Raw genomic sequence first — 25,160 nt, forward strand, 5'->3', positions numbered from 1 at the left:
AAGATAGCTAGCAGAGCAATAACTAGACTTATTCCTAGAAAGGACTATGTAACAGAATCACATCTATCAGGTCACATCTAGACCATCTCTCATGGGCCAAGGCAGAATTATTCCCACAGTAGATTCTGTAGGGCTTCATTTTATTTCAAATGTTCCGCATGGTAGGACTCCCACAGCTTCACTCATAATTTGTGAAACAGTTATTTGAGAACTCATGATCAGGACAGGCTGATAACCAGCATATTTTTCTTTGTTTAAAATTTCATGCTGTGATTTACTAATATTCAGAAAAGGAATAAACCTTTGTGGAGGCAGGGAAATCCCCTTTCCAATTCAAATAGAGATCCCAGTTACTGAAAGCTACCAGAAACTATTCTGCTGTAGAATTTTTAATCCAAGCCAGACAATTAGAAATTGAACACCCTCAGCTACATTTAATTCAGATTTGCCAAAAAAAAAAAAAAATTTAATAAGCTGATATCATCCAAATACAAACAAGATGCTGACAACATGCAGCATGTTCACATTGTCATCTTAGATTAACATACGAGGAGTGCTAGGATTCACACCTTTAGTTTCAAAGGATCACCTCGTCATTCACTCTTTACACAAGGTGATGACTCTTCCAATTAGTCAAAAAGTAAATTATTCAGAAGCGATCCAGTGCAGTGTTTTGGGGAGGTGTAAAAAAAAAAAAAAAATACAATAAAGGTCTGCATTAAAAATTGATTTGAAACTGATTACTCCATTTCCCCGATCTCTCTTCCCTTCCAAGGCAGGAAACGGTTGTGATAATGCTGTACACACTTTTCACTGTATTTTTCTTGAAGTAACAGCTTCAAAAATTGGATTTAATGTAGTACAACAGAGGAGAAAAGCAGATTAAACACTGGTAGAAAAGAACAGTCTAAGGCCTTGTCTACTCTACACAGTTGTTGACAAAAGTCTGCTTTCGTGAACAAAACAGTGGAGGTGTACACACTGAAATGCTCCTCCCGCCGATGTAACTCCCTTGCTATGCCAACATATTAAAAACACCTTAACGAGCAGCACAGAGCTTTTTGCGATGTAATTAGAGCTACGCAACATCAGTGTAGACACCTCACTTGATTATGTTGCCCTAACTCAGTTCCAGGAGGTGTCCCACATTGCCCATCATGACCACTCTGGTCAGCAGTTTGAACTCTGCTGCCCTGAAGGTACACAGGTATGCGGCCCCTCCCCCCTTCAAAGGCCCAGGAATTTTTGAAATTCCTTTTCCTGTTAGCTTGGCCTACACAGTTCACACAGCATCTTCCCAGCTGACTGTGCCAGCTTTACGCAGCAGACGTGCTCACATGGGGAGCACACCCGGCAGTGTTTGATCGCACAAGTATATGGGGAGAGGAAACTGCAGTCGCAGCTTCGCACCAGCCATAGGAATTTCGATATCTACAGGCTGATTGCTAGTGGCTTGCAGAAGAAGGGGCACAAAAGGGATGCGCAGCAGTGTAGTGCTAAAGTCAAGGAGATGAGGCAGGGGTACCAGAAGGCAAGGGAGGACAACCATAGTTCTGGTGCAGCACTGAAGACATGCCGCTTCTATAAGGAGCTGCACACTATGCTCGGCAGCAACCCCACCTCCATCATCAAGAGCCCCCTGGACACTGTGGGGGACTGGAGACAGCAGCCAGCAGACTCAACCCCAATGAGAAAGTGGTGGACAAGGAGGTGGAGCTAGAGAATGAGGTGGAGCACATGGCAGAGTCATCCAGTGACACAGTGAGTCAGGACTCTTCCACTCCAGAGGGGTCTAGCCAGTCCCAGAACTCCAGCTCTGGCACGCAGGATGCAGGAGAGGGGTGCTCTGGTAAGTGTTCATTTTGATTTGATACTGCACGGTGAGATGAGACTGAGCTCATATATACTTTGTTATACTGTTGAAGAGGGATATGGGGCAGAAATTAACAGAGACTGTCCATCTTTGCAGTGAGGTCATGGCAGAAAAGTTTCTTAATGTACACGGGGATGTCTCTGGAATCCCCCAGAATGATTTCTAGGAAACTTTCCTGTAGGTATTCTGCAATCCTCTGAAGAAGGTTCCTTGGGAGAACTGCCTTGTTTCAACCTCCGCTGTAGGAAACTTCGCAGTGCCCCCTGGCAATTATTTCTGCAGGGACCAGAGTGGCACACAGGCGAGCATCATACAGAGATGGTCTGAAGCCACACGCATGCAGGAGATGCACCCGTGCATTTTGGGTTACCTTTTAGGAGTGAGATATCTGGTTCAATTACCCTAGCTTGTGGAAAAGAGTACCAATATTCAGACCAGGCTCCCTAGTCGCTTAGAGCAACATTGAAACACACTGGCTATAGGTATGACTATTTGCTTCTTGCAATTAACATTTCAGCAGGCACTACAGGGGTAATTCAGGGAAGCAAGTAAACACTGCCTGGCCGAATGCATCACATACAGACATTACTGGGAATCATTATTAAAATGTTCCTTCAAAGCCTCCTTGATTCTAATAGCCTCCCACTGCGCCCCTCTAATTGCTGTGGTCTTTGGCTGTTCAAAATCAGCAGTCAGACAATCAGCCTCAGCAGCCCACCCTTGGGGAAACTTTTCCCCCTTCAATCTGCAAATATTATGGAGAGTTCAGCAGACCACAATGGCCTTTGGAATATTTTCCTCATTAGGGTCTAATCTACCAAAAAGACAGCGCCAGTGACCTTTTAATCAGACAAATGCACATCAACGGTCATTCTGCACCTGCTGAAGCTATTGAAGCGCCCTCTGCTGCTGTCTAGGTTCCTGGTGTAAGGCTTTATGAGCCACAGGAGCAAGGGGTAGGTGGAGTCTCCAAGGATCACTATAGGCATTTACACATTCCCTGGTGGAATGTTCTGGTCTGTAAAGAAAGTCCCAGTGTGCAGCTTTCTACACAGTCTAGTGTTCCAAAAGATGTGTGTATCATGCACCTTCCCTGACCACTCTGCACTGATAACAGTCAAATGGTCGCAGTGATCCACCAGTGCCTGCAAGACAATGGGAGAAGTAGCCCTTTCGGTTGATATACTCTGTCACGATATGGTCTGTGGCCAAAATTGGGATATGAGTTCCATAGATCACCCCTCTGCAATTACGGAATCCCATTGCCTCAAAGTCATCAATTATTTGTCGGGGACATTACTGAGAATCAGAGTCCTTCACAGCAAGAGGCGATTAATGGCCCTGCACACTTGCATCACCGCAGCCACCACAGTGAACTTTCCAACTCCAAACTGGTTTGCAACTGACTGGTAGCAGTCTGGAGTTGCCAGCTTCCACACAGCGATCGCCACTCACTTTTCCACAGTGAGGGCAGCTCTCATTCTGGTGTCTTGGCACCACAGTGTTGGGACACATTCCGCACACAGTTCCAGGAAGGTGGCTTTACGCATACAAAAGTTCTGCAGCCACTGCTCGTCATCTCATACATTCCCCATGATGTGATCCCACCACTCAGTGCTTGTTTCTCAAGCCCAGTACCGACAGTCCACCATGGCAAGCTGGTCCATGAATGCTGCAGCAATTTTGAATGGTTTCCATGGCAGACAGCAGGGCAGGCATCACCAGTTCACTCTGTCACAGCTCATGAAATACTGCAAGACCAGCCACATTGTGTTCATCATGCTCATCACCAGACTGGTCAGCAGTTCAGGAATTATGCTGTCAGACAGATGGCAGGTGCACAGTTACACTAACTGTTGAAAAACAGTGCAAAACGAAGTAGGAAGCCCATGGACTGATGGGACAAAAGGAAATGCATCATGCAACAGTGAGCATGCCCCTATGGTGCACTGTGATCTGTTCCCAGAGTTCCCAGTGGCAGAGGGTGGAGAGTTGCAGTGACATAGCTACCCCTGATGCAACACTGTCAATGAAAAAGCAATGACTGTGGATACGCTCAGCTGACACAAGCAATGTTGTGTGGACATGCTCCACTGATGTTAAAGCAACTAATGATCGTCGACAAAACTTAAGTCATCTTAACTCTCTAGTGTAGACATGGCCTAAGACTTTACTCTTGTACTTTTCCTCTGGTGATGGGTTTACATAAACCTTGAAAAACAAGGATTTGAAGTTCTAAAAATTGATTTTGGTTACTTCATTCATTCTGAATCAGTGTCTACAAAAATACAGCTTCAGTATGTTTAAAGCCTTTTATCTTTTCTGGAAGAGGTGAACATCCAGAATGTAACTGTAGTCCTACAGAATTTTTTTTTTTTTTTTATTCCAAACCACTACTAATTCAGGAAAAGATACAGCAAACTTTTTCCTCCATTGGTTCATATTTTGGGACAGATGGACATACATCTTACCAATGCCATTTGCTTAATGTTAGGCATTAGGGTAGTTACTATTCTTTTAAGTGAGAAATTGGACCTATTAAATGGTTATCCAGAAAACTAGTTTTATAATTAAACAATATTTTTCAAAAAGTCCTTACCTGTCACTTTGCTTGTTACAGAAGTCGTTTCTTATTTTATCTACTATAGATGTTCGGGGAAGGATGTTGGTTTTGTTCTTTTTTTTTGTATCACTCTCAACTACCACAATTAACCAATCCACAGAGCTGTGCACTTTCAGAACATTCTGCCACTTGGTGATGTCATCCTTTACTGTAGCTTTGTATACTTCTGTATCCTGGTATTATAAGTAATGAATTAGCAAATCAAATCGACAATCTGGACAAATTTGAAAGGTTTATTTTGTTAAAACAGGAAAAAATATTTCAAATGATGCCAAACTGAATTAGTGACACAGATTGAGAAGTTAAACAAGGACAATGTCAAGGTAAGGTTTTATTCTTTTGATTGCTTACTTTATTATAACTACTTTAGACTATTGCAAATGAATGATTTTTAAAAATCAAAGTTAGCCTGAACAACTCATTGAAATTTGGAACTCGATTAAACTAAGACAATGAAACTAGACTGATTAATTTCATTTTCTGGTTCTAATACACCAACAGTGCTGTGGCATTTGGGTTTTCCAACACTGCTGGAAAGTTTTAAGTTGTCTGTATCTTCAATTACTTTAAATTTAAACAATTGAAGTAACTCATTTTCTGTAACTTTTTTATAGATCAACTATGAACATGTTGCTATGAATATTCACAATGCAAAGTTGTGTTGGTTAGTTGTGATTGGTCAAGTCAGATGGTTAGTGTCTTTTTTTTTACTGTATGAATATTTCTCCTATAATGAGGATAACTCCCCATGAATGAGATATTGCAGATAAACAAGATTAGGGAGTTTTAAATGTTTGGATCACAAACCTTATCTAAAACATGATTCTTGTAGCAGATTAATTTCTCATTTACTGGCTGAGTGAATTATCTCCCATTTTCATAATAGGTCAGTGCAAGTATGCATTGTTTTGCTGCCAAGGATGTGGTCAGATTCTTGTGTAGTTTAGTTTCCACTGTGCCAAGGCTCTGGGAAAGGGTTTTAGAAACCCTGTACTCCTGCTGTGTCAAGCAGTGTCACTATAAAATATAAGTTACAGTTCAAATGCTCAAGTGGGCAAGTTCAAAATTCACTTTTTATGAGCACTTATGCAAGACAGATTTGATTGCCTTCCATGATCATCTGAACAAACGGAAGACATTGTGTACAGGAACAGCAGAAAAGTCAAAAAGTTCATTTTTAAATTATAGTGAATACTTGCAGGATTTTTTGGTGTTATTAATCCACCTCTAGTGTTCAATAAACAATGTCAAAGTGTCACCAAGTCATTGGCTACTATACTAATACAACTGTTCCCAAAATGGACTTCCAGGGAGCCCCACATTAAACTATGCAGTCATGCATATTGCCATGCACTATGACTGTTACCTTTTACTTGCTTAGTTCTTAATGCATAACATATTGACCATGTTTTATTAGTTTTCTTTAGTATCGTAGCTTTTATTAAAAAAAGCTTTAAATTCTTGTGGTTACCTTTATTTTGCTAACTTTTCAAATAACTCTAGATGGTTAGAGCAGGATTTTTCTTTTATTTAGTCCACAGGCAATACTTAAAGCATTTATTATACCAGAGGTGGGCAAACTACAGCCCACGGGACCATCCTGCCTGGCCCCGAGCTCCCAGCCAGGGAGGCTAGCTCCTGGCCCCTCCCTCGCTGTCCCCCCTCCCCTGCAGCCACACCACCGCACGAGCAGCGCTGCTTGCACCCGCCCACCTCCCAGGCTTTCCAACAAGCCTGTCCTGCCGCTCTGAGCAGCATGGTAAGAGGGCAGTTGGATGGGGCAGAGGTTCGGGGAGGGGGGTGGTCAGGAGACAGGGAGCAGGGATTGTTGGATAGATGGAGTTCGGGGGGGGCAGTTAGGGATGGGGTCCCAGGAGGGCGCAGTCAGGGGACAAGAAGGGGGTGTGTGGATGGGTCAGGGGTCCCGGGGGGCTTGTCAGGGGGCAGGGGTGTGGATAGGGGTCAGGGCGGTCAGGGGATAAGGAGCAGGGGACCCCAGGAGGGGGTGGGTTCCCAGGGGGTGGTTAGGGTCAGGGGACCCCAGGAGGGGGTGGTCAGGGCACAAGGAGCAGTGGGAGTTGGATGGGTGGGGAGGGTTCTGAGGGGGGCAGGCAGGGGGTGGGAAGTGGGAGAGGGCAGGGGCCAGGCTGTTTGGGGAGGCATAGCCTTCCCTACCTGGCCCTCCATACCGTTTCGCAACCCCGATGTGGCCCTTGGGCCAAAACGTTTGCCCACCCCTGTATTATACTATCCTTACATTCCAGTTTCCCCACTATCAGGAGGTGTAATTCCCAGATCTCCTGTAACGTCTTATTTATGAAAGACAGATTTTCACATTAGTGATTTCCTAACCTGCTAGATTTAGTATATTGCATACCATTTCACACCTCACCTTCCATCAGAAACCACAACTGATTACCTTGGTGATTTAATGCACTTGAGAAATTCAAGTTCCCCAAAGCTTCATCCTTCTGAAGTGCCATCTAGTAACATCAAACTTGTTTCATATTAGGACAATGCAACTCCCCCAACCATTATTGACCCTGGTAGTAACAAATGTAACAAATAGGAATAAGGGGACAGGGTGTAGAACCAGCACATCCCATTTACCAAACCAGGACAGTACAGAGCTTATTTTACCTTCAGGCCCACTCTCATACCTTATTATGTGCATGGTTCACGCTTAATATTTTCCTAATACTTACACAACATTCCGTCCAATAAATATGAAGGAAGGGAAAAGTCAGGAGAGCCTTGTTTCCTTCTTTGGGTAACAGCTCTTCTTTAAATTGAACAAAATTAGATTCAAGATGAATCATCTTAGGAGCACGTCCGTAAGACCTATACAGAATATTAAAAGAATTACAATTCATAATTGAGAAATAAGCAGCAAAACTAAAAGCAGAACAAATGACAGGGCAAACATTTATTACAAATTTAGCTTTTTTTAAAAAAACCTCACAAAACTTAACTGCTCTCTAGGGTTTGATTTGTGTAGCGTCAACTCAAAAATTCATTTGTTTTCTCATAAAATAAGGCACTGTCTTTGCAATGAAAAGGGCTGGAAACTTCCAGCTTTCATTTTAAAAAGGATTCTCCTTTACATGTTCTTGTGTTCCTCCAAAGTTAGAGGCAGTCTTTGGCTGTGGACGTGACAGGGTCCAAAGCACAATTCTGTTTTTAACTCTTTCCCATATGTCCATCTAAACAGGAACCAGACTTACCTTCAAAGCATGGTTGCCCAAAGTGCAACCTAGAGATACCAGTAAAACTAATCTTTAGTGCAGCAAATCTCTGATTTTAAATTCAGCCTGGGCTAAATGTGGGAACATCCATCTCAAAGGGCCCAACATTCAGAATTCAGGGAAAACTGGCTCTGAAAACCAGAAATCTTTCCTCCTGTTCAGCTTCTAAACCCAACTCACTGCACAGTGCCACATTAGTAGTCACATTTTCCTAAATCCAACAACGTGCATTGAAATAGAGCAATGGCGGGGGGTGGGGAGAAACACTACCTTCTCCATTCCATGGGTTCTTTTGGAAGCTGCTGAGAGAGCATGGGATATACAGAAGTGAATAAATTCTGATCTCCAGCACCTAAAATTAAAGAGACCCATATTTTAAAAAAGTTCCCTTTTAAAACATATACGGACAAGATTTAAGCGTAAACTATACCACACAGTTACATTTTAAGAAACTCATTTTCATACTGGATACATGGATAATACTTCTGTATAGAAAAATGCTTTAAAATAGTATCTTGTTACTGAATCTCTCTACGAAAAAATCATTCATATAGCTGTCCCAAAATTCCATAGAAGGTGTGAGAAAGGAACTCAACTACAGCCAAAGGTCCAATGTCATACATCATCACAAAAACAGAACCACCTCCAAAAACTTCAATCAGCTTATTTACACAAGACAGACTAGGTCGGGGTGGGCAAACTACGGCCCGCAGGATAACCACCCCCATGGCGCTGTGGACCTCGCACTGCTCCAGGAAGCGGCCAGCACCAACATCCCTGCAGCCCCTGGGGGGCGGCGGGGCAGAGAGCTCCGTGCACTGCACTTGCCTGGGAGCACCTCCCCCGAAGCTCCCATTGCCCAGGAATGGGGAATCACGGCCAATGGGAGCTTCGGGGGAGGTACCCACAGGCAAGTGCAGTGCACAGAGCTCTCTGCTCCTGCTCCCCCTCCCCCAGGTACCGCAGGAACATGGTGTTGGCCGCTTCCCGGAGCGGCACGTGGGCCAGGACAGGCAGGTAGGGAGCCCACCCTGGGCCTGGTGCATGCCGCTGCCACCCCAGAGCCGCTCCAGGTAAGTGACACCAGGCTGGAGCCCGAACCCCTGCCACACCCCTCCTGCACCCCAACCCCCTGCCCTGAGCCCCCTGCACCTCACCCCTGAGCTCCTGCAGCACTCTTCCCTGCACCACTGCCCTGAGCCCCCTCCTGCACTCCAACCCCCTTCCCTGAGACCCCTCATACACCTCTCCTCTGCCCCAACCCCTTGCCGTGAGCCCCCCTCCCACACCCCGCACCCAACCCCCTGCCCCACCCCTACATTCGTGGCCCTACAAGCAATTTCCCCACCCAGATGTGGCCCAAGGGCCACAAAGTTTGCCCACCCCTGGGCTAGGTACTAATACCACTGTACTATGAAGCAAGATAAACATAACAAAATGTACAATCCAGCACAGAAAACAGTAACTGATTTTCAGCAATATAACATTATCCAGCTGACATTTACACCCTTGGCAACAAGAGGTAATATGATATTGACCAAACCATTTAGTCTCTTCCCAACCCCCAACTCCAAAAAAAGATCAAGTAGATCAAGAGAAAATCTTAGTTTTAGAATGGTTATGTTTTATTATGTATTATGTAAAATTACAAAAAACAGTGAAGACTACATCCCTCATTTCAATACTCCTTAAGTTTAACTTCTTAAAAAAAATGTCTTTTCATAATGTAAACCTAGAACCTCAAGACCTTTTTACTTTCCCAAGGGATTTTATCATCTAAATTCCTACACATCAATTTTTGCCTGTTTTTAAACTAGAGCATGAGTCAGCCATTGATTTTTTTCATTCCGTACATTGTTCTTCCTATCATTTGAGTACCACCTCTCCATTAAAATGACATCAGTAACTAGTGTTGCAGCTCAGAGTAGATTCAAATTGTATATCTGATATAATAAACCATTTGGAGAATAGTGCGCATCAGATTAAAATTTTAAGTGTCAAATTTTAGACCTATAAAAAACAAACAAGATTACCCAAAACTTAAACACAATGAATTCACACAATCAAAAAAAATCCTGATGTAGTTAAGATTGGGGGTAATGTCATCCCAAGGCATAAGGTAAATTAACAGAGAAATGGACTTGTAAGAAGCGTGAAAGGTTTTTTGCCTCTCAACTTGAACTGTCACCACCGAGCGTACAGAACCACCTCATCCTGTGATTGTGTGAACTGAGAAGAAAACTCCAACACTTGCAGATCCAGCCTTCCCTTAGCTTGCCTTATAACACCTTGGAATGGGAGAACAATTCAGCTTTTAAATTTGGTTCATAATCAAGTTTTGGATTGGTAAAATAGGTCAGTACGCTTATTGCATAATTTAGCATTTAGTAAAAAGGAAGGAATCAATCACCAACACTTAAAGTACCAAAAGGAAAAGTAATTCTAAAGAGGTGATTTGGATTTTTTAGCTTCAAAAAATATGCAACTACAAGTGTGATCTCTCAACCAGCGAACAAAATCATACTAAGGCACTAGATTTTTTTTTTTTTTTTTTAAACAACTGCTGCTTAGCATGAAGATCTCTCAACCAGGATTAACTCATCTTTATAAATGCACTGAGATATATTGGATGGTTAGCTATATTTAGTTTAAATCGTGAAATCTGAAACATTTTAACACCAGAAGTTTGGTTTGAGATCCCAGCTACCTTTAATACAAGAACAGGACACAGTTTATATCCTGCTTCTGAGCTCCCTGTTGGCAGTGTCACAGAACAGTAATTTTCAACCTCTTCATTTGCAGACGCCTAAAAATTTCAAATTGAGCTGTGGACCCCTTTGGAAATCTTAGGCAGTCTAAGTATATTAATAAAATTTGCCAATGACAAAGTTGGGAGGTATTGCCAATACGGAAGAAGACCAGAATATCTTACAAGACGATCTGGGATGACTTTGTAAAATGGAGTAATAGAAATAGGATGAAATTTAATAGTGCAAAATACACGGTCATGCATTTAGGGATTAACAACAAGAATTTCTCCTGGACACTGGGGACTTATCAGTTGTAAGTGACAGAGGAGGAGAAAGACCTGGGTTTATTGGTTGATCACAGGATGACTATGAGCCATCAGTGAGATGTGGTTGAGAAAAAGGCTAATGCAGACCTAGGATACATCAGGTGAGCTATTTCCAGTAGATTAAGGAAGTATTAGTACCATTATACAATGCACTGGTGAGACCTCATCTGGAATACTGCATGCAACTCTGGTCTCCCATATTTAAGAAAGATGAATTCAAACATGAACAAAGTGAAGAAAAGGGCTACTAGGATGATCCAAAGAATGGAAAAACCTACCTTACGAGAAAAGACTTAAATAGCTTGGCTTGTTTAGCCCAAGCTAAAGAAGACTGAGGGGAGATAGGATTTCTCTTTATAAATACATCAGAGGAATAAATACCAGGGAGGAAGGGGAGTTAATTTAAGTTAAGCACCAATGTTGACACAAGAACAAATGAATATAAACTGACCAACAACACATTGAGGCTTGAAACTGGATGAAGGTTGCTAACCATCATAGGAGAGAGATTCTCCAACAGCCTTCCGAGGGGAGCAGTGGGGACAAAAAACCCTAACTGGCTTCAAAACTGAGCTTGATAAGTTTATGAAGGGGATGGTATTGAGACTCCCTACAAGGGCATGCAGCTGATCTGCGATTGCTATCAGCAAACATCTCCTCAGCTGGTGATGGGACACTAGATGGGGAGGGCTCTGAATTACTACTAAGAATTCTTTCCCAGGTGTCTAGCTGGCGGATCTTGCCCACATGCTCAGAGTCTAACTGATCACCACATTTGGGGTCAGGAAGGAATTTTTCCCAGCATCAGATTGGCAGAAACCAGTGGGGGGGGGGGGTCACCTTCCTCTGCAGCATGGGGCACGGGTCACTTGCAGGTTTAAACTAGTGTAAATTGTGAGTTCTCTGGAGCAAAGTCTTTTAACCACAATTTGAGGACTTCAGTAACTCAGCCAGAGGTTAAGGGTCTATTACAGGAGTAGGTGAGTGAGGTTCTCCTGCAACACGCAGGAGGGTCAGACTAGATGATCACGATGGTCCCTTCTAACATTAAAGTCTTCAAGTCTGCAAACCATAGGCTGAAAACCGTTGTCATAGAATGATTTCAAGTTATCAGAAAAATCTTCCACTGTGTGGCCTTGCAAGTGATATGTATTGAAAGAGCAAAGCATATTTTCCCTCCAACAATCTTTGCAACAAATTAAAAAGGTATTGACAGCATTAATACCTTGTATTTGGAGGGAACAGATGTTTAACAATAAGGAAGGTACAGTAATTTCTCATCCCTTCATATTTCTTTTAGGCCATAGCTCCCCATCTAACTGAGTGTGAAATTCAAAACAGATTGTGCAAGTAGGTAAATATATATATATATTTTTAATTAAACAACAAGGATCTCACTTTTTCCTCAGATGGGATTTTCTGGCAAGAGCAGCAAGCTTTTCAGCTGATAGCAACATGTGTGATTTTCGCAGTTGATGACAATGGCCAACATGTCTTTGGTAAAGTTTTAAACAACTCTCCATGCAAGGTGTCTGATAGCCTCCAGCTGCTAAAACAGAGGTCCCCAAACTGTGGGGAATGCCCCCCTAAGGGACATGGAGGAACATTTGGGAGGCATGGCAGGGCCTGGGTAGGATTGCCATCTAATTGCTGGTAACTGGACCACTGAGGCCCTGACCCACCACTTCCCCCAAGGCCCCATCCCGCTCTGCCTCTTCCCTTGAAGCCCCTCCCCTATCACATGCTCCTCTCCTACACATCTGTCCATCGCTCGCTCAATCATCTCCACTCCCTCCCCCATGGTTGGGCTCCCTCTGCTATGGGGCTGGGAGAGCCTGAAAAGGAGCCTGCCTGCAGGTAGGAGGTGGCTCAGGCTGAGCAGGGGCTAGCATGGGTTCATGACTGAGCATCTCCCCATGCCCAGCGGTAACTGGACTTTTGGTGTCCAGTCAGTACATCTGACTGGGCACTGCCAGGACCCCCTTTCGACCCAACTTCCCAGTCGAAAACCAGGCAGCTGGAAACCCTAGGCCTGGGCCAGTCCCCACAGAGGGCTGGGAGGGAGCGCCACCCAGTTCTGCTCCTAGCTCTCCACTAGCCCTGCCCCCAGCCATGGCCCCTGCCCCCTTGCATCTGTCCACATTCCCCAACCCCCTCCCCCCGGGAGCCACAACGGACAGGAGTAAATGGAGGGGGGCATGCAACCCTGAAAAGTTTGAGGACCACTGTGCTAAAGCACCTCATATGCATTCTGGAAGTTTTGAGGTTCTCCTCAAAGGAGGAGGAAAAAAATGGAGAAAAAGAAAAAACTCAAAAGGCTATAGAAGCCAATAAAACAAGATGCTGCTTTAAATCAGCCACAAACCTCATCAGACAGCCATTCCCAGCGCTACTGGGAAGCATGGGAGAGGATGCAAGCACACTGATCAGATCAGGAATGGGGTCAAAAGCACTGAGCCTCACTTCAACTGCTATTTGTGCTGAGGAATTGGCAACAGGCATTCCCCTGTTCCTCTAAAACAGTGCTTCTCAACCAAGAGTACACATACTCCTTAGGTATGCAGGTCTTTCGGGGGTACATCAACTCAGATATTTGTCTAGTTTTACAAACAGCTATGTAAAGAACACTAGTGAAGTCAGTACAAACTAAAATTTCATAGACAATGAATTGTTTATACTGCGCTATATACTGAAATATAAGCACAATATTTATATCCAAATTTATTTTATAATTATATGGTTAAAATGAAAAAATAAACAATTTTTCAATAATAATAGTGTGTTGTGACACTTCTGTATTTTTAGGTCTGATTTTGTAAGCAAGTAGGTTTTAAGTGACATGAAGCTTCGGAAGTAAGCTAGACAAATCAGACTTCTGAAAGGGGTACAGTAGTCTGGAAAGATTGAGCACCACTGCTCTAAACCACTGGCAAAAGACCCTTGGCCTATCAAAACTGCTGGAGCAGGAAGAAAGGTGAACAATTCTGGCTGGAAAGAAAGGCCCACATAAAGCCCCAAAGAACAGCCCCGTCCTCCCCCCCCACTCCCCCCCCCCCCCCCCCCACACACACACACTTCTTCCTTCCAGAGAGACATAAGCATGGTCCCCCAGCATGGCTATTGTACCTTTGGTGTGCCAGTAAGTGGAGCTGGCTTTCAGCTTGGGTGATCATATGAGGAACCTTGCATCAAACCCTACGCAAGAAAAAGGCAGAAAACCTAATGTAGAGACAATGAATATGCACACACAAGAGAAAAATGTGACCAGAACCACAAAACTTTTGATTTCTGGCACTCAACAGCAATATCACAGTAAAGGAAGAGTACTGTATGCATGCACAAGTCAGTGTATTAAGTCCTGGCATGGGAATCTGAACATGAATGACGTTATAACGTAATCATACTGCTTTGTACTCATCTTAGAGCTGTTTATGACCTTGCAGTTAATCTTCCCTCCCTTGCAAAGTTAACATGCTGCAGAATAGCAACATCTGATGTTAAGATATTGCCACTTCTACAACTGTAATTTCAGAATTTAAAGAAAGTTATGGGTTTGTTAACTTCTGTTTATTATTAGGTTTCAGTGTATTTTTTAACAACAGTATTTCCCTTCCCTCTAATATTCAGCTTTCAGCGATTGCATTAGATTATTAGAAATAGAAAATTATTTTCAAAAGTTTTAACGCTAAGGTAATGACTATGCAATACAGACAAGCATGAAAACTTCATGAAATTTTACAGGTATCAGTATCTTCTCAAAAGATTTGCGCCTCAGCAACAAAAATAGAACTGAATGAAGTTTTTGAAGACTTAACATTTTAACAAATCTGAACAAAATGGTAAAGGATAAATTTGCTAGAAATCGCCCTGCTCAAAGTAGTTTACACTAATATATGCAACTTCATCACTTTCCAGTAAACATCTTGCATAATATGTATAACACGTACTGCAAATACAAGATAGTAATACAGAATGAATTAGGGTGGATACAATTGTCATTGGCGCTTTGTGTAACACTGTTCATGAATAATTAGAGTCTCCACAATGGACTATTATCTTCTATTCACCAAAAATGAATTTCCATATCTTACAATAAATGAAAAATTAGTTTTCAGTTCCCCATATGCAGTCTCACACAGCAAAAGCCATAAGTAATTGCCAAATTTAGAATTTAAAATCCATTTCCAGGTTTCATTTTTAAAAAGGTCACTCATTGTGCAAGTTACAGATTGTCTACAATTAGGCGTGCAGCAATTTTTCATTTTTGGAGTATAGTGTGCCCAACCTGCTACACATGATCATGTCTCATTTGAAAGCTTATTTTATGTACATATAGATGAGGTTTGATGTGGAGCTGTCAAGTGGTGCATAAGCCTGTAGCTGAGGTAAACCAGTGGTACCCAAAATGAGAACATGTCACTTTTTGCACAGTTCCAAAAACACTGCAACATGATTATGACTACAGTTTTTACTGTTAAAGTTCATTTCAATATCTTAATGTGGTGCTTATTGGTTAAAGCTACCAATGTATTAAAGACATTGGTTTTGCATGGGTGCATTTTTTTAGCAGGTGGCAAAAACAGCAAACAACATTTTACAGTATACGAACATGAAATGTTTTCACATTGCATATTCTTAATTGTCAAAATATCTCAAGTGATAATAGTTTTCTATATTTTCAACTGAAATTTTCTGACCAGATAAGTTTTATACAGAAAGTTGTACATCAGTAGCAGCAGATTGCATGCCCATAGTTTGTACTGCATAGTGGGTTGATATAAATGTATGTGAATTCCTAATGTAATGCTTCTCCTTTTGTAAGCTATTGTACATACAGCAAAGCATCATGTCTGCCTGCTAGAAGGTTTTAATTTGTAACCGCCTATGCATGCAGTACCAGCCTTTGAAATATCCTAGAAACTAGCTTAATTCAGTGACACTTATGCACAGTATTAGTGTTAAAGATGAAATATACAGCTTCATATTGGGCTTCAATCAAAGTGCTCATTAAACAAAAGGGGCAATTACTAATATATATATAATTTAGCACAAGTCTGTATAGTTGTGAAAAATTGTGATAGTGGTGATGCTAATGCTAACAATATATTTGGGGATTTTACTTCTACAGGGAAGTTACAGTATATGAAGACATGGAGGATACAAGCCCCTTAAATCTTACATCAAAGAGAAAGACTCTCCACAAACTTTGACAAAGCACATTTTTCAATAAAATCAAAAGAATGCAAAAAACTGTCAAGCTACCAGTGCTGGACAGAATGCTGTGATGATGGCAGCAGAAGCCAGAATAAATGAATTGGTGGCTACTGGATGAGTTTTATAGTTTTAGATGAGGGCCACCAATATGCTGTCTTGGGGATTGCTTACAGAAATACACAAGCAAGTCGACTGGCAGAAAAGTCAGAGTCTGTATTGAACACAAGAAAACAGACTCTGAATCTGTTAACAGAGCATCATGTTCACTTGCTTCTGTAGCCACCAGAGCGAGCACATCTTCCAGCAATCAGTCCTGTTGCACGGTTTGCTTGACTTGATTGCTAAAGATGCAGTTTATCCTGCAACATGTCTTTGTTCCTAAGTGAGTAAAATGAATCAAAGCAAAATCTAGCTACATTGCAACAACACAGTCACCTTGTGACACCACATTTTATCAGTTGATTGAAGAGAAAGACACAATGATTTTATGTACAACAAGGCTCCTCTCCCCCATCCAGGCTGTTACAAAGATATAACGCCCTACTTCCCTCAGATGGGGAAACTGCAAGCTATTCCAGTAGAAAGTTACAGACAAAATTAGAAAAACAGTATGGTTCTGCAATTTAATTCTATGCACAGCATGGATAAGACAAGTCTACCATTGTTCTATGCAGTGCAACAGTAGCTGATGCTATCTAAGCTACTAGTAATCTGAAGCAGGAACTTAAGTCATTCAAATATTTTGTGGGTGTTCTTCTGAGCGAGCCTGATGAACAGCTTTCAAATGAACAAGGGGTTTGTATTATGTCTCTTCAGTCGCTTAGTCTGAAACAGCTAAAATGAAAGCCTCAGAATATAATCCAAAACCACGTGATTGTAGTTCAGAGGTCAGCTACTTTTGTGCCCCAACTGGTGCAGGAGTTTGTCCTTTGGTTGATAAAGAGGCATATAATTCAGCCAGCAATGAGTATCATCCTTCAGAAGACATGCAAAGAAAGTGCCTCTCAACTGTAGAGTGTACAGTACTTAGCAGTTCCAAATTATCACACAACCACACATAAATCTTACAGCACAACTACACCATGAATTCTGCATCAATTAAGGTGAGCTGAGGGTTCATCAATAAGGCTGCAAAAATTGAAGCAGAAAGATTCCAAGGAGGCGTGTTCATTCCAAATGGAATTGTGCCACTTCAGGAGGGTGGAAATCTCATTCATGAAGGAGACAATATAGACACTAACATACAGACCATTGCTGGAAAGAATACGGCCCATTTAACGGCTAGAGTGGGTTTCAAGAACAGTTTGCAGGTAGTGCAGCATCACAGGAAATACCAGTCTCCCTGGGTAATTAGAGTCTCATACACTAGGCAGTGTCTGAAAAAAAAAATCGAGAACAGACCCAGAACCGAATTGCCATGAAAAAGTACGTAAGAAAAATCAATTCTGTCTACAATCAGCATACTCTTCCCTGCACAGAACTGTGTACATGTCAAGGCAGTAAAGACTGGTAACCCAAGCACTCTCAGATCATAATGATGAACATGATGATAAAGAGGTTGACTAGAAATGTCACTAGCGCGAATACATTTACATACCTGTAAAAATTTATTAGATTTTGTTTTACACTTTGGATTGTTGTTGTGATGCTCTGAGATCAAAGAAATACAGTCATTAAACTAACCAAAATTAATGCAAATATATTAAAGTGGTGATTTGAATCCATTGATATCATTGTTTATCCCTGTTTCTATGGTAATGGCACCACTTGACAGTTTCACATCATATCTCATCTTAAGTAGACATAAGTAGCTTTCTGATGATGTATGATGCGTGTGTGTATAGAGAGGGTAAATTAAATTGACCAAATCAGTGGCCATTCCTGCTCACCTAAATGTGAAAGTTCTAACCGATTTGTATGACAACTGGCAAGCTAAGTTCCCTGTAAGCTGCACAGCCAAGCAGCAGCCTATTAAGCGCCACGCAGGAGCTCAGGGAACCCAGCCCCCATGGACCTGCCACAGCCAGGTGACAAGCGCCCCAGCCCCAACCCAGCCACAGGACAGGTGCCCCGGGCCCAACCGACGCCGGCCCTGCTGTGGCCGGGGGACAGGCGCAAGCCCGCAGACCTAGTCCTGGAGCTACCACCATGGGGAGAGGCGCCTCTTCCCTCCCCTGCAGCCCAGGTGCTGCTGCGGGAAGAGAGAGAGGGGAGTCTTCTCTCCCCACCATAGCCCAGGGCAGCCTGCACCCCAAACCCCTCATCCGCAGGCCAAGCCAGAGCCTGCACCCCCAGCCGGAGCCCTCCCACCCCTGCACTCCAACCTTCTGCCCCAGCCCTGAGTCCCGTCCCACACTCCGAACCCCTCGGCTCCACCCCCACCACATGAATTTTATTGTATCACATCACCTTCATAATGGTGAACATAATAAAATTAATTCTACACATGTTGGGGAAAAATCAGAGGAGAAACTGCTGGCAAGTATATCATAATTAGACAAATATTTAAGGGGGTTTTGCTGCAGTCTCTGAAATGTAAGAAATTAAGGAAACCCTTAACCACATGAAGATTACTGGCAACATCCCTCTTTCTGAAGATTGTGAAATATTTATTTTTGAACCTGGTGAGGACGACTTCTTAACAAGGGAAAGATTTCAGTTTTCCTGTCATTTCTTAGTGCAATGGTATAGTTCATCCAAGGTTCCATGTGCAACTCAGGCCAAATGTTACTGCATCAACAAGATCATATTTTGAATACTACATTTAATTTCTGGAATACTGAAGTGGAAAGCAGAATGGAAAGTGCTCCAGATTTAAGCAGCCACACCATGCAGTGTAGAAAATAGAAGGAGATGGTGATAAAAAGGTGGAAGTCCCACATTTTTTGGCTAAATTTTGGAGGCCATCTTTTATTCTCAGGAAAGTATCAGATGTTAGTAAGACACTTTTGTATATGACCCTCCTAGGGCAGTACTTCACAGATTTGAAACTGTAGTCAGTTTTATGTACCATTTTCAAGGCCTCTCAAATCTCTCTGTACTTGGCCAAGGTAGAGAGAATTTCAGCTATGCATTTAAGCCAAATTTGGTACCACAGAAGGGAGTGTTACTCCATATACATAACGCCACAAAGCAATAGCTATCTATTTCTGATTGCTGGGAAAGAGATATAAACCTTCTTCAGTCAGGCCACAGGGCTTCCCTGAATTAATTCTTGTTTGACCTAGAGCACAACTTTTAACAAAACATCTAATTGTTCCAATGGTTAATTACCCTCACTGTTAAAAATTTGCTCCTTATTTCTAGTCTGATGGTGATTAACAGTTTAACTCAGATAAATCTCAAAGGAATTTCATGAGAAAGAAAAGGCTAGCCAGAGGACTCCGCCCTGTCAAATTTCAAAGCCCTGCTACAAACAAAGATGTTTGAGCTTCACAAAAAAGTGGTTGCCAGAATATTTTAGAATTGAAAGTGTTAGCCAACCTAAACACAGGGGGTAACAGACAATATCAGTGAACTAAACATGGTCAGAAAAATCTTGCTGAAGAATATAAATGCAGAAATGGAGCCAAAGTATTTATATAAAAACACTGTGAAACATAAAACATACCAGTATTCATTTTCCATAAATTCATCAGCATTTAGTTTAACATTGCAATATATTAGTCTGTCAAAACACTCTAGTCCATTGACTATTATTTCAGGCATATTGTTACATTCAAACTAGTAGATGGAGGTCAGGTGCTTGAGCTGGCCTACAGCATGTATCTCCTTTGGAGTAGAGATGTCAGTTCCTCCTACCGCCATCTTAACTTTAATAAAGAAAAGACAGATATTCTTCGAAAACACAAAGAAGGTTTATTAAGGAAGCGATAAACTGCAATTGTGGTTGCTCCAGAAAGGTAGGTGTGAAGCCTGGTCCCTCACAACCCCTTTAGCAATAACTTCCAACAGAATAAACCCTAAACAAACACATCCCAAAACTATACTGTGTCACAATGGATTACCTTGGTCTGAATTAGGTAGCTGATGGTGATATCTGTCCTTGCAGCTCGGGTTTGTTGGATCCTGGACCTACGACCTACAAAACAAGCCCTTATACAGTACCACTTATTAGTGCCATCTATATAATAAACCTTGACCTCAAAAGTTGGATAATTTTCCCCCTCATTCTCTCTTTCTATAGAAAAGCAGTCTTTAACTCAAAGTTTTTGGTAGACACTCATGGATTCAGCATATTTATTTTTAAACGTTTTAAGAGATAATGTGTAGGGCTTTATATATTTTGTATTAAATTTAGATTTCATTTTAAACAGTTTATTTTTAAAAAGAAAAACATTAAATAAAATCAAAATAATCCAATTTAAATAATTTTTTTTAAATCATCCATTTTTATCCACTCTGGTTTCTCAAGATTGACTGTACAGTTCTATTTCAGACTATGATCTCCAGATGCCTGTACTGTACTGTAGAAATTTTGTTACTCACTCTTCACCACAGTACTCTTCCTGCATTGCGATCCAGGAGCAGTACACCAGACCCTACAACTTATTTAAGCTTACAGTTTGTGAAGTTTACTGTAAGCTTAACATTGAAACAAATTTAATCCCCATTATTGCTGATTTTGTCTTAACTGCAATTTATAGTAGCTGGATAAGGTAAGCCAGAGGACAGACAGCTCCTGATTTGTAAGTCACAGCAGTTCGTACAAAATGAACTATAACTTAATGGTCTAGTAACGGCTTGCCAGCACATAGATGGGAAACAACGGTTCTGATCCAAGGACTATCAAAGGCTAAAAAGGAAAAATCCCTACATTTATTCTTGGAGAGTGAATGGAACACTTCACACTGCACCCCAGAGACCCCCACTAGCAGACACTCCCAAAGACTTCAGCATTTAGACTCTTGAGCCAAAAGGATCAACACTATAACAGAATCCCCCAGGGCATGGGCAGTGTGAAAAGAGTCAGAAGAAAGCCTAGATGACCCTTACTCAAAAAAGTAACAACTTTAACAGACCGATCATAACTTTCACATCTGAGGATGTCTGGATAGGAGATTGCTGCAAACTGATAAAGCACTCTACTATATACTGTACACAGAGACTATTATTTTAAGTGATAAAAGAAGTTATTTGGAAAACAACCTAACATGACCCTTAAACGAACTTGGTACACCAATACTTTTCCAAATAGCAAGATCCCAGGATTTTTTAATTATACGTATGTAGCATTTCACATGACCTACAGTTTATACCAGAGTAAACAGCACCCCATGAGCAAAGAACCAAAAGGTATTGAGTTAGACACAGCCATGTATTTGTACACCGATCCCATTCACGCAGAGTAAAAAAGCAATGCTATAGGGATTAGTGTCAGTTTTGTTGGCTCTATACATATTCCTCCACCTCTTAGGTAATTTTATCTTTGTTAGACTTGTAATTTACAATAGTTCATCCTTTTAATGCTGAAAAGCTGGAATATAATTACGGCCCTACCAAATTCATGGCCATGAAAACTGCATCACCGACTGTGAAATCTGATCTCCCCTGTGAAATCTGGCTAGTGTAGGAGAGAAGCAGGGCTAGGGGTTCTTACTATGTGCCAGTCTCCAGATGCTAGTCCCAGTTGGTATGGGGAGGGACTGGATTTCCTCTTCCCCTGCAGGGGCCACTCCTGGGGCTGGGTCAGACCCACCTCCAGGAATCTCCCCCAGCTGCAGGTAGCTCTAAGACTCCTGGCTGGGAGCCTCACTCTGACAGCAGCACTGCTATCAATAGCAGCTCAGAAGAGGGGCAATACTGCAACCCCCCAACAATGGCCTTGGGATCCCCCCTACTGCCCCCTTTTGGGTCAGGACCCCCATGGATACAAATCTGTGAAATTTCAGATTTAAATATCTGAAATTTACGATTTTTAAAATCCTATGACTGTGAAATTGACCAAAATGGACCATGAATTTGGTAGAGCCCTAAATATAACTAAAGCTACCACACCAAGTTTAAAAAGTCTGGTTCATCTTAACTCAAACGGAGATGCATACCTCTGATTAGTAAAAATGCTTCCACCACTTAAAGAGATGAGGCAAAGATCTTTACAAGGGAATGACAGCACATATATTGTTCCTTAGGGAAGCATGCAGGAATGCATCTAGAATAGAGCAGCAAACAGAGTCATAAACCACCTTCTAGCCACAAATGGTTTATGTCTGGAACCTACAGTAAGTACTTTTATTTTTTCCTTCAGTTACTCATTGTTGACCCATCAATTTCATCAGGAGTTTGGAAGATGCAAGAAGGGCCATACAACAATGTGAAATAATCTGGCATTTCTACAGTGTCTTTCTTCTGAGGGTCTCAAAGCACTTTGCAAAGAGAGGGTCTGGATGTAGCATTCATGATCCATGATCTTCAATGGGTGCTGAATTAGGCCCTAAACCAAGTAACTCTGTAATATAGGAATTATGTCCCTTTTACAGGAAAGGAACCAGGCACAATTTTTCCAAGAGTAGCTGCGGCAGTCTGTACCCTTATGTTTACCCCTCTTATAAGGCGATGAAATTTTGTACAAAGTATGCCTCGTGAGAGATCGTTTGAAAACTCACAATTTGCTGATCATTATTGTTCTGGTAAAATGTGTGTGGCAACATTGTATGCAAAATTATAAGATTCTACTATATAATACTTCTGAGACATGTTCCAAGTCTGCAAGAATAGCCACAAACTAGTTCCTCAGAAACAAAAGGTAAACCAACGCCTCAGCCAGGTGTCAACAATATCAATCAGCTGGTCAAGTGGCTATTATTTGGCAGGAAAAGGTGTGAGAGAAATTTATATCTTGGCAAAAAACAGCTGGAGGTTTCTGTATCCACAGGTGGTGTCAATGTTATACCAATAAAATAAAAACCAGCAGGATCTTATTAAAGGGAAAAAGGTAAAATACCACATTTATTGTGAATACAGAAAGAATCATAGTAAGCAGTTAGTTATAGCTATAACATTCCATTCAATCTCATATTTATTCACACATTCATTCATACAAACACACACACACACACAGGTTCTGCAAGGTTGTTATCATAGTTACCAGCCTTAGAGTTGCTCATGCCAAGCCACTGGCCAGGTGGCCTGGACATGAGGAGGGAGCAGGGCCTTGTCAGATGCTCATCTGATGCTCCTGGAAGTTGGTTTGCAGAATCAGACCCCCAAAGTTCTCACTTTTTAGAGTCTATTTTTAGAGGAATTTCTTCCTATGCCAGTCTATGGGAATTGCTTCATCATGCTATTGCTGAATCAATCAGCAGATAGCACGTTCCTGACGGCTCCGTGCTGCTAGATGTTATCTTGTTCTTTGGTTCTCCCATTCTTGAGGCTGTTGGGTGGATTCCAGTCTGCCCTCCAGGGGGTCCTCTGGTTACTTCCACTTGACGCCTTCTTCAGCCGATGGACACTGGATTCTTAGGCTGGCACCTCCCTGATCATTCAGTTATTATCCACACCAAGCATCCATCCACATACATCCTCTATCTCTATTTTAATCACAATTGTTAATACAACAAAAGGGTGGGGAGTCTCTGGGTGCTGTTTCTGTTGTTAGAGTATTGCTTTGAGTCTCTCTCTCTGTGAATTGCTTTGAGAATAGACTGTCTTAGAATGTACTAACACAAATAGCAGCTTACAAGTTTCACACAGAGGGAGAGAAACAGTACCAAAAACCAAGAGACCTCTTAATTAGTAATACCCTGGAATTTAAACTCTGGGGAATCAAACTAATTTGTGATTTTAATACAGAACTTCTTTAATATGATCCAACATCAACACCACCTGAAAAACAAGGGAACTAACACTGAACTGGAGGTGGTGTCCTGGTCTAAAGGAATCCAGCCAGTATGACTGCTGAAGCATGTGGTGAGAGACCTCTTCTTTGAATTCATTTAGCTTAAGTTAGCTATGAGCTACATTTTACCTTTTTCCTTGTAACCAGTTCTTACTTTTATGCCTCATTACTTGTAATCGCTTAAAATCTTTGTCATTAATAAAGTTGGTTTATCGGATGGGATATAGCCATCTGCACTCACTGTAAGACTACTCAGAGGGCACAAATCAGCTGTGCAGAAGGAAAGGACCTCCAAGCCATACTGTAGCAAAGGATGGGGGAGGGAAGTGAAAGGGTGTGCATAAATAGTAAATAAATAATTTTGGAATCTTCCACAGGATTGAAGCCAGGCTGCCTCCTGGGAAGAGAAAATATTTGTTCTTTTGGAATTGGCTGAGGTAAGCCTTGGATTTCCTTGCAGACATAAAAATTATGAAAATACACTACTACAAGGAGGCATCCTTTGTTGCTGTATTCCTTAAATTTGACAAACGTAGACCAGCCCTAATCTGTAGGGGGGCAGTGGTAGAATTCTTCTTGTTTGGTCCTTATGGCAGGACTGCTAGTCACTGTCCCTGGGTTAGTGGACAAAAACTGTCCTTCCCAGGTTCTTGGAGCACTTACTGTGTATCAACTAGTCTATATCCTACCTCCAAAAATATTGTTTTTAATATCATAAATATAAACACACACAGAGCAATCCTAGTCTTCGAATGATGTCACCTGCTCGCTACAAGCAGCAGTAATGCTAATAAACCCAGGTATCCCGAGTCTCAGTTTAGTGTCCTAATCACTGAACCATCCTCTCTAGAAGCTTCGTATCTAAAATGTGAGTGCATCCTTTGGAGTCATCTTTGTGTAGTTGGGGCATAAGTCTGCCTTTCAGAGGACAAAGGATTGGGACAAGAAATGTTTGCTAAGTCAGCAACCAGCCCACAATTAGTCTGATCTTTGAGGAAAGGAGTCCCATGAACCTTACTGTTTTTCAGATTCAAAGGCAAAATCCACTTACATGTCCACACTTTTTCCTTCAGTTGTATTTTACTTGCTGAGGGAGCTACCCTTTTGTAACCTGAAACAGGATGGGAGGTACAATCACCTGCCAACAAACCATTATTTTGTAGGCTTCCCACACCCTCTGACTGTTAGTGCCAAAAAGGGTTTGGTTTGATTATTTCCGTTCCCAAATTTCACAGTCAAGACCTAACCTCTAATGCATGCAGTGAATTTTAACAGTACTGTATTTAACTGAT

The 25,160-nt window shown here is 41.9% G+C and overlaps 1 protein-coding gene across 5 annotated transcripts in view; it reads right to left on the bottom strand.

The window, feature by feature from the left end:
* Window positions 1–25,160, bottom strand: part of TRAPPC10 (trafficking protein particle complex subunit 10) — a 102,280-nt gene that overhangs the window by 65,854 nt on the left and 11,266 nt on the right. For 4 of the 5 annotated variants that reach the window (XR_012160710.2, XM_073359195.2, XM_073359213.2 and 1 more), the window contains exons 2-4: window positions 8,012–8,093; window positions 7,202–7,337; window positions 4,473–4,669 (exon numbers count right to left, since the gene is read on the bottom strand). Coding sequence is in view for 4 of the 5 variants with exons in the window: in XM_073359195.2 (XP_073215296.2) it covers window positions 4,473–4,669; window positions 7,202–7,337; window positions 8,012–8,093 (415 nt within the window). In the remaining variant the exon portion in view is untranslated. Of the gene's footprint in view, window positions 1–4,472; window positions 4,670–7,201; window positions 7,338–8,011; window positions 8,094–13,943; window positions 14,013–25,160 lie in introns of all 5 variants that reach the window. The other variant, XM_073359203.2, reaches the window with a different exon arrangement.

This window comes from Lepidochelys kempii, chromosome 1, assembly GCF_965140285.1.
Source record: "Lepidochelys kempii isolate rLepKem1 chromosome 1, rLepKem1.hap1, whole genome shotgun sequence".
NCBI classification, from domain to species: Eukaryota; Metazoa; Chordata; order Testudines; family Cheloniidae; genus Lepidochelys; species Lepidochelys kempii.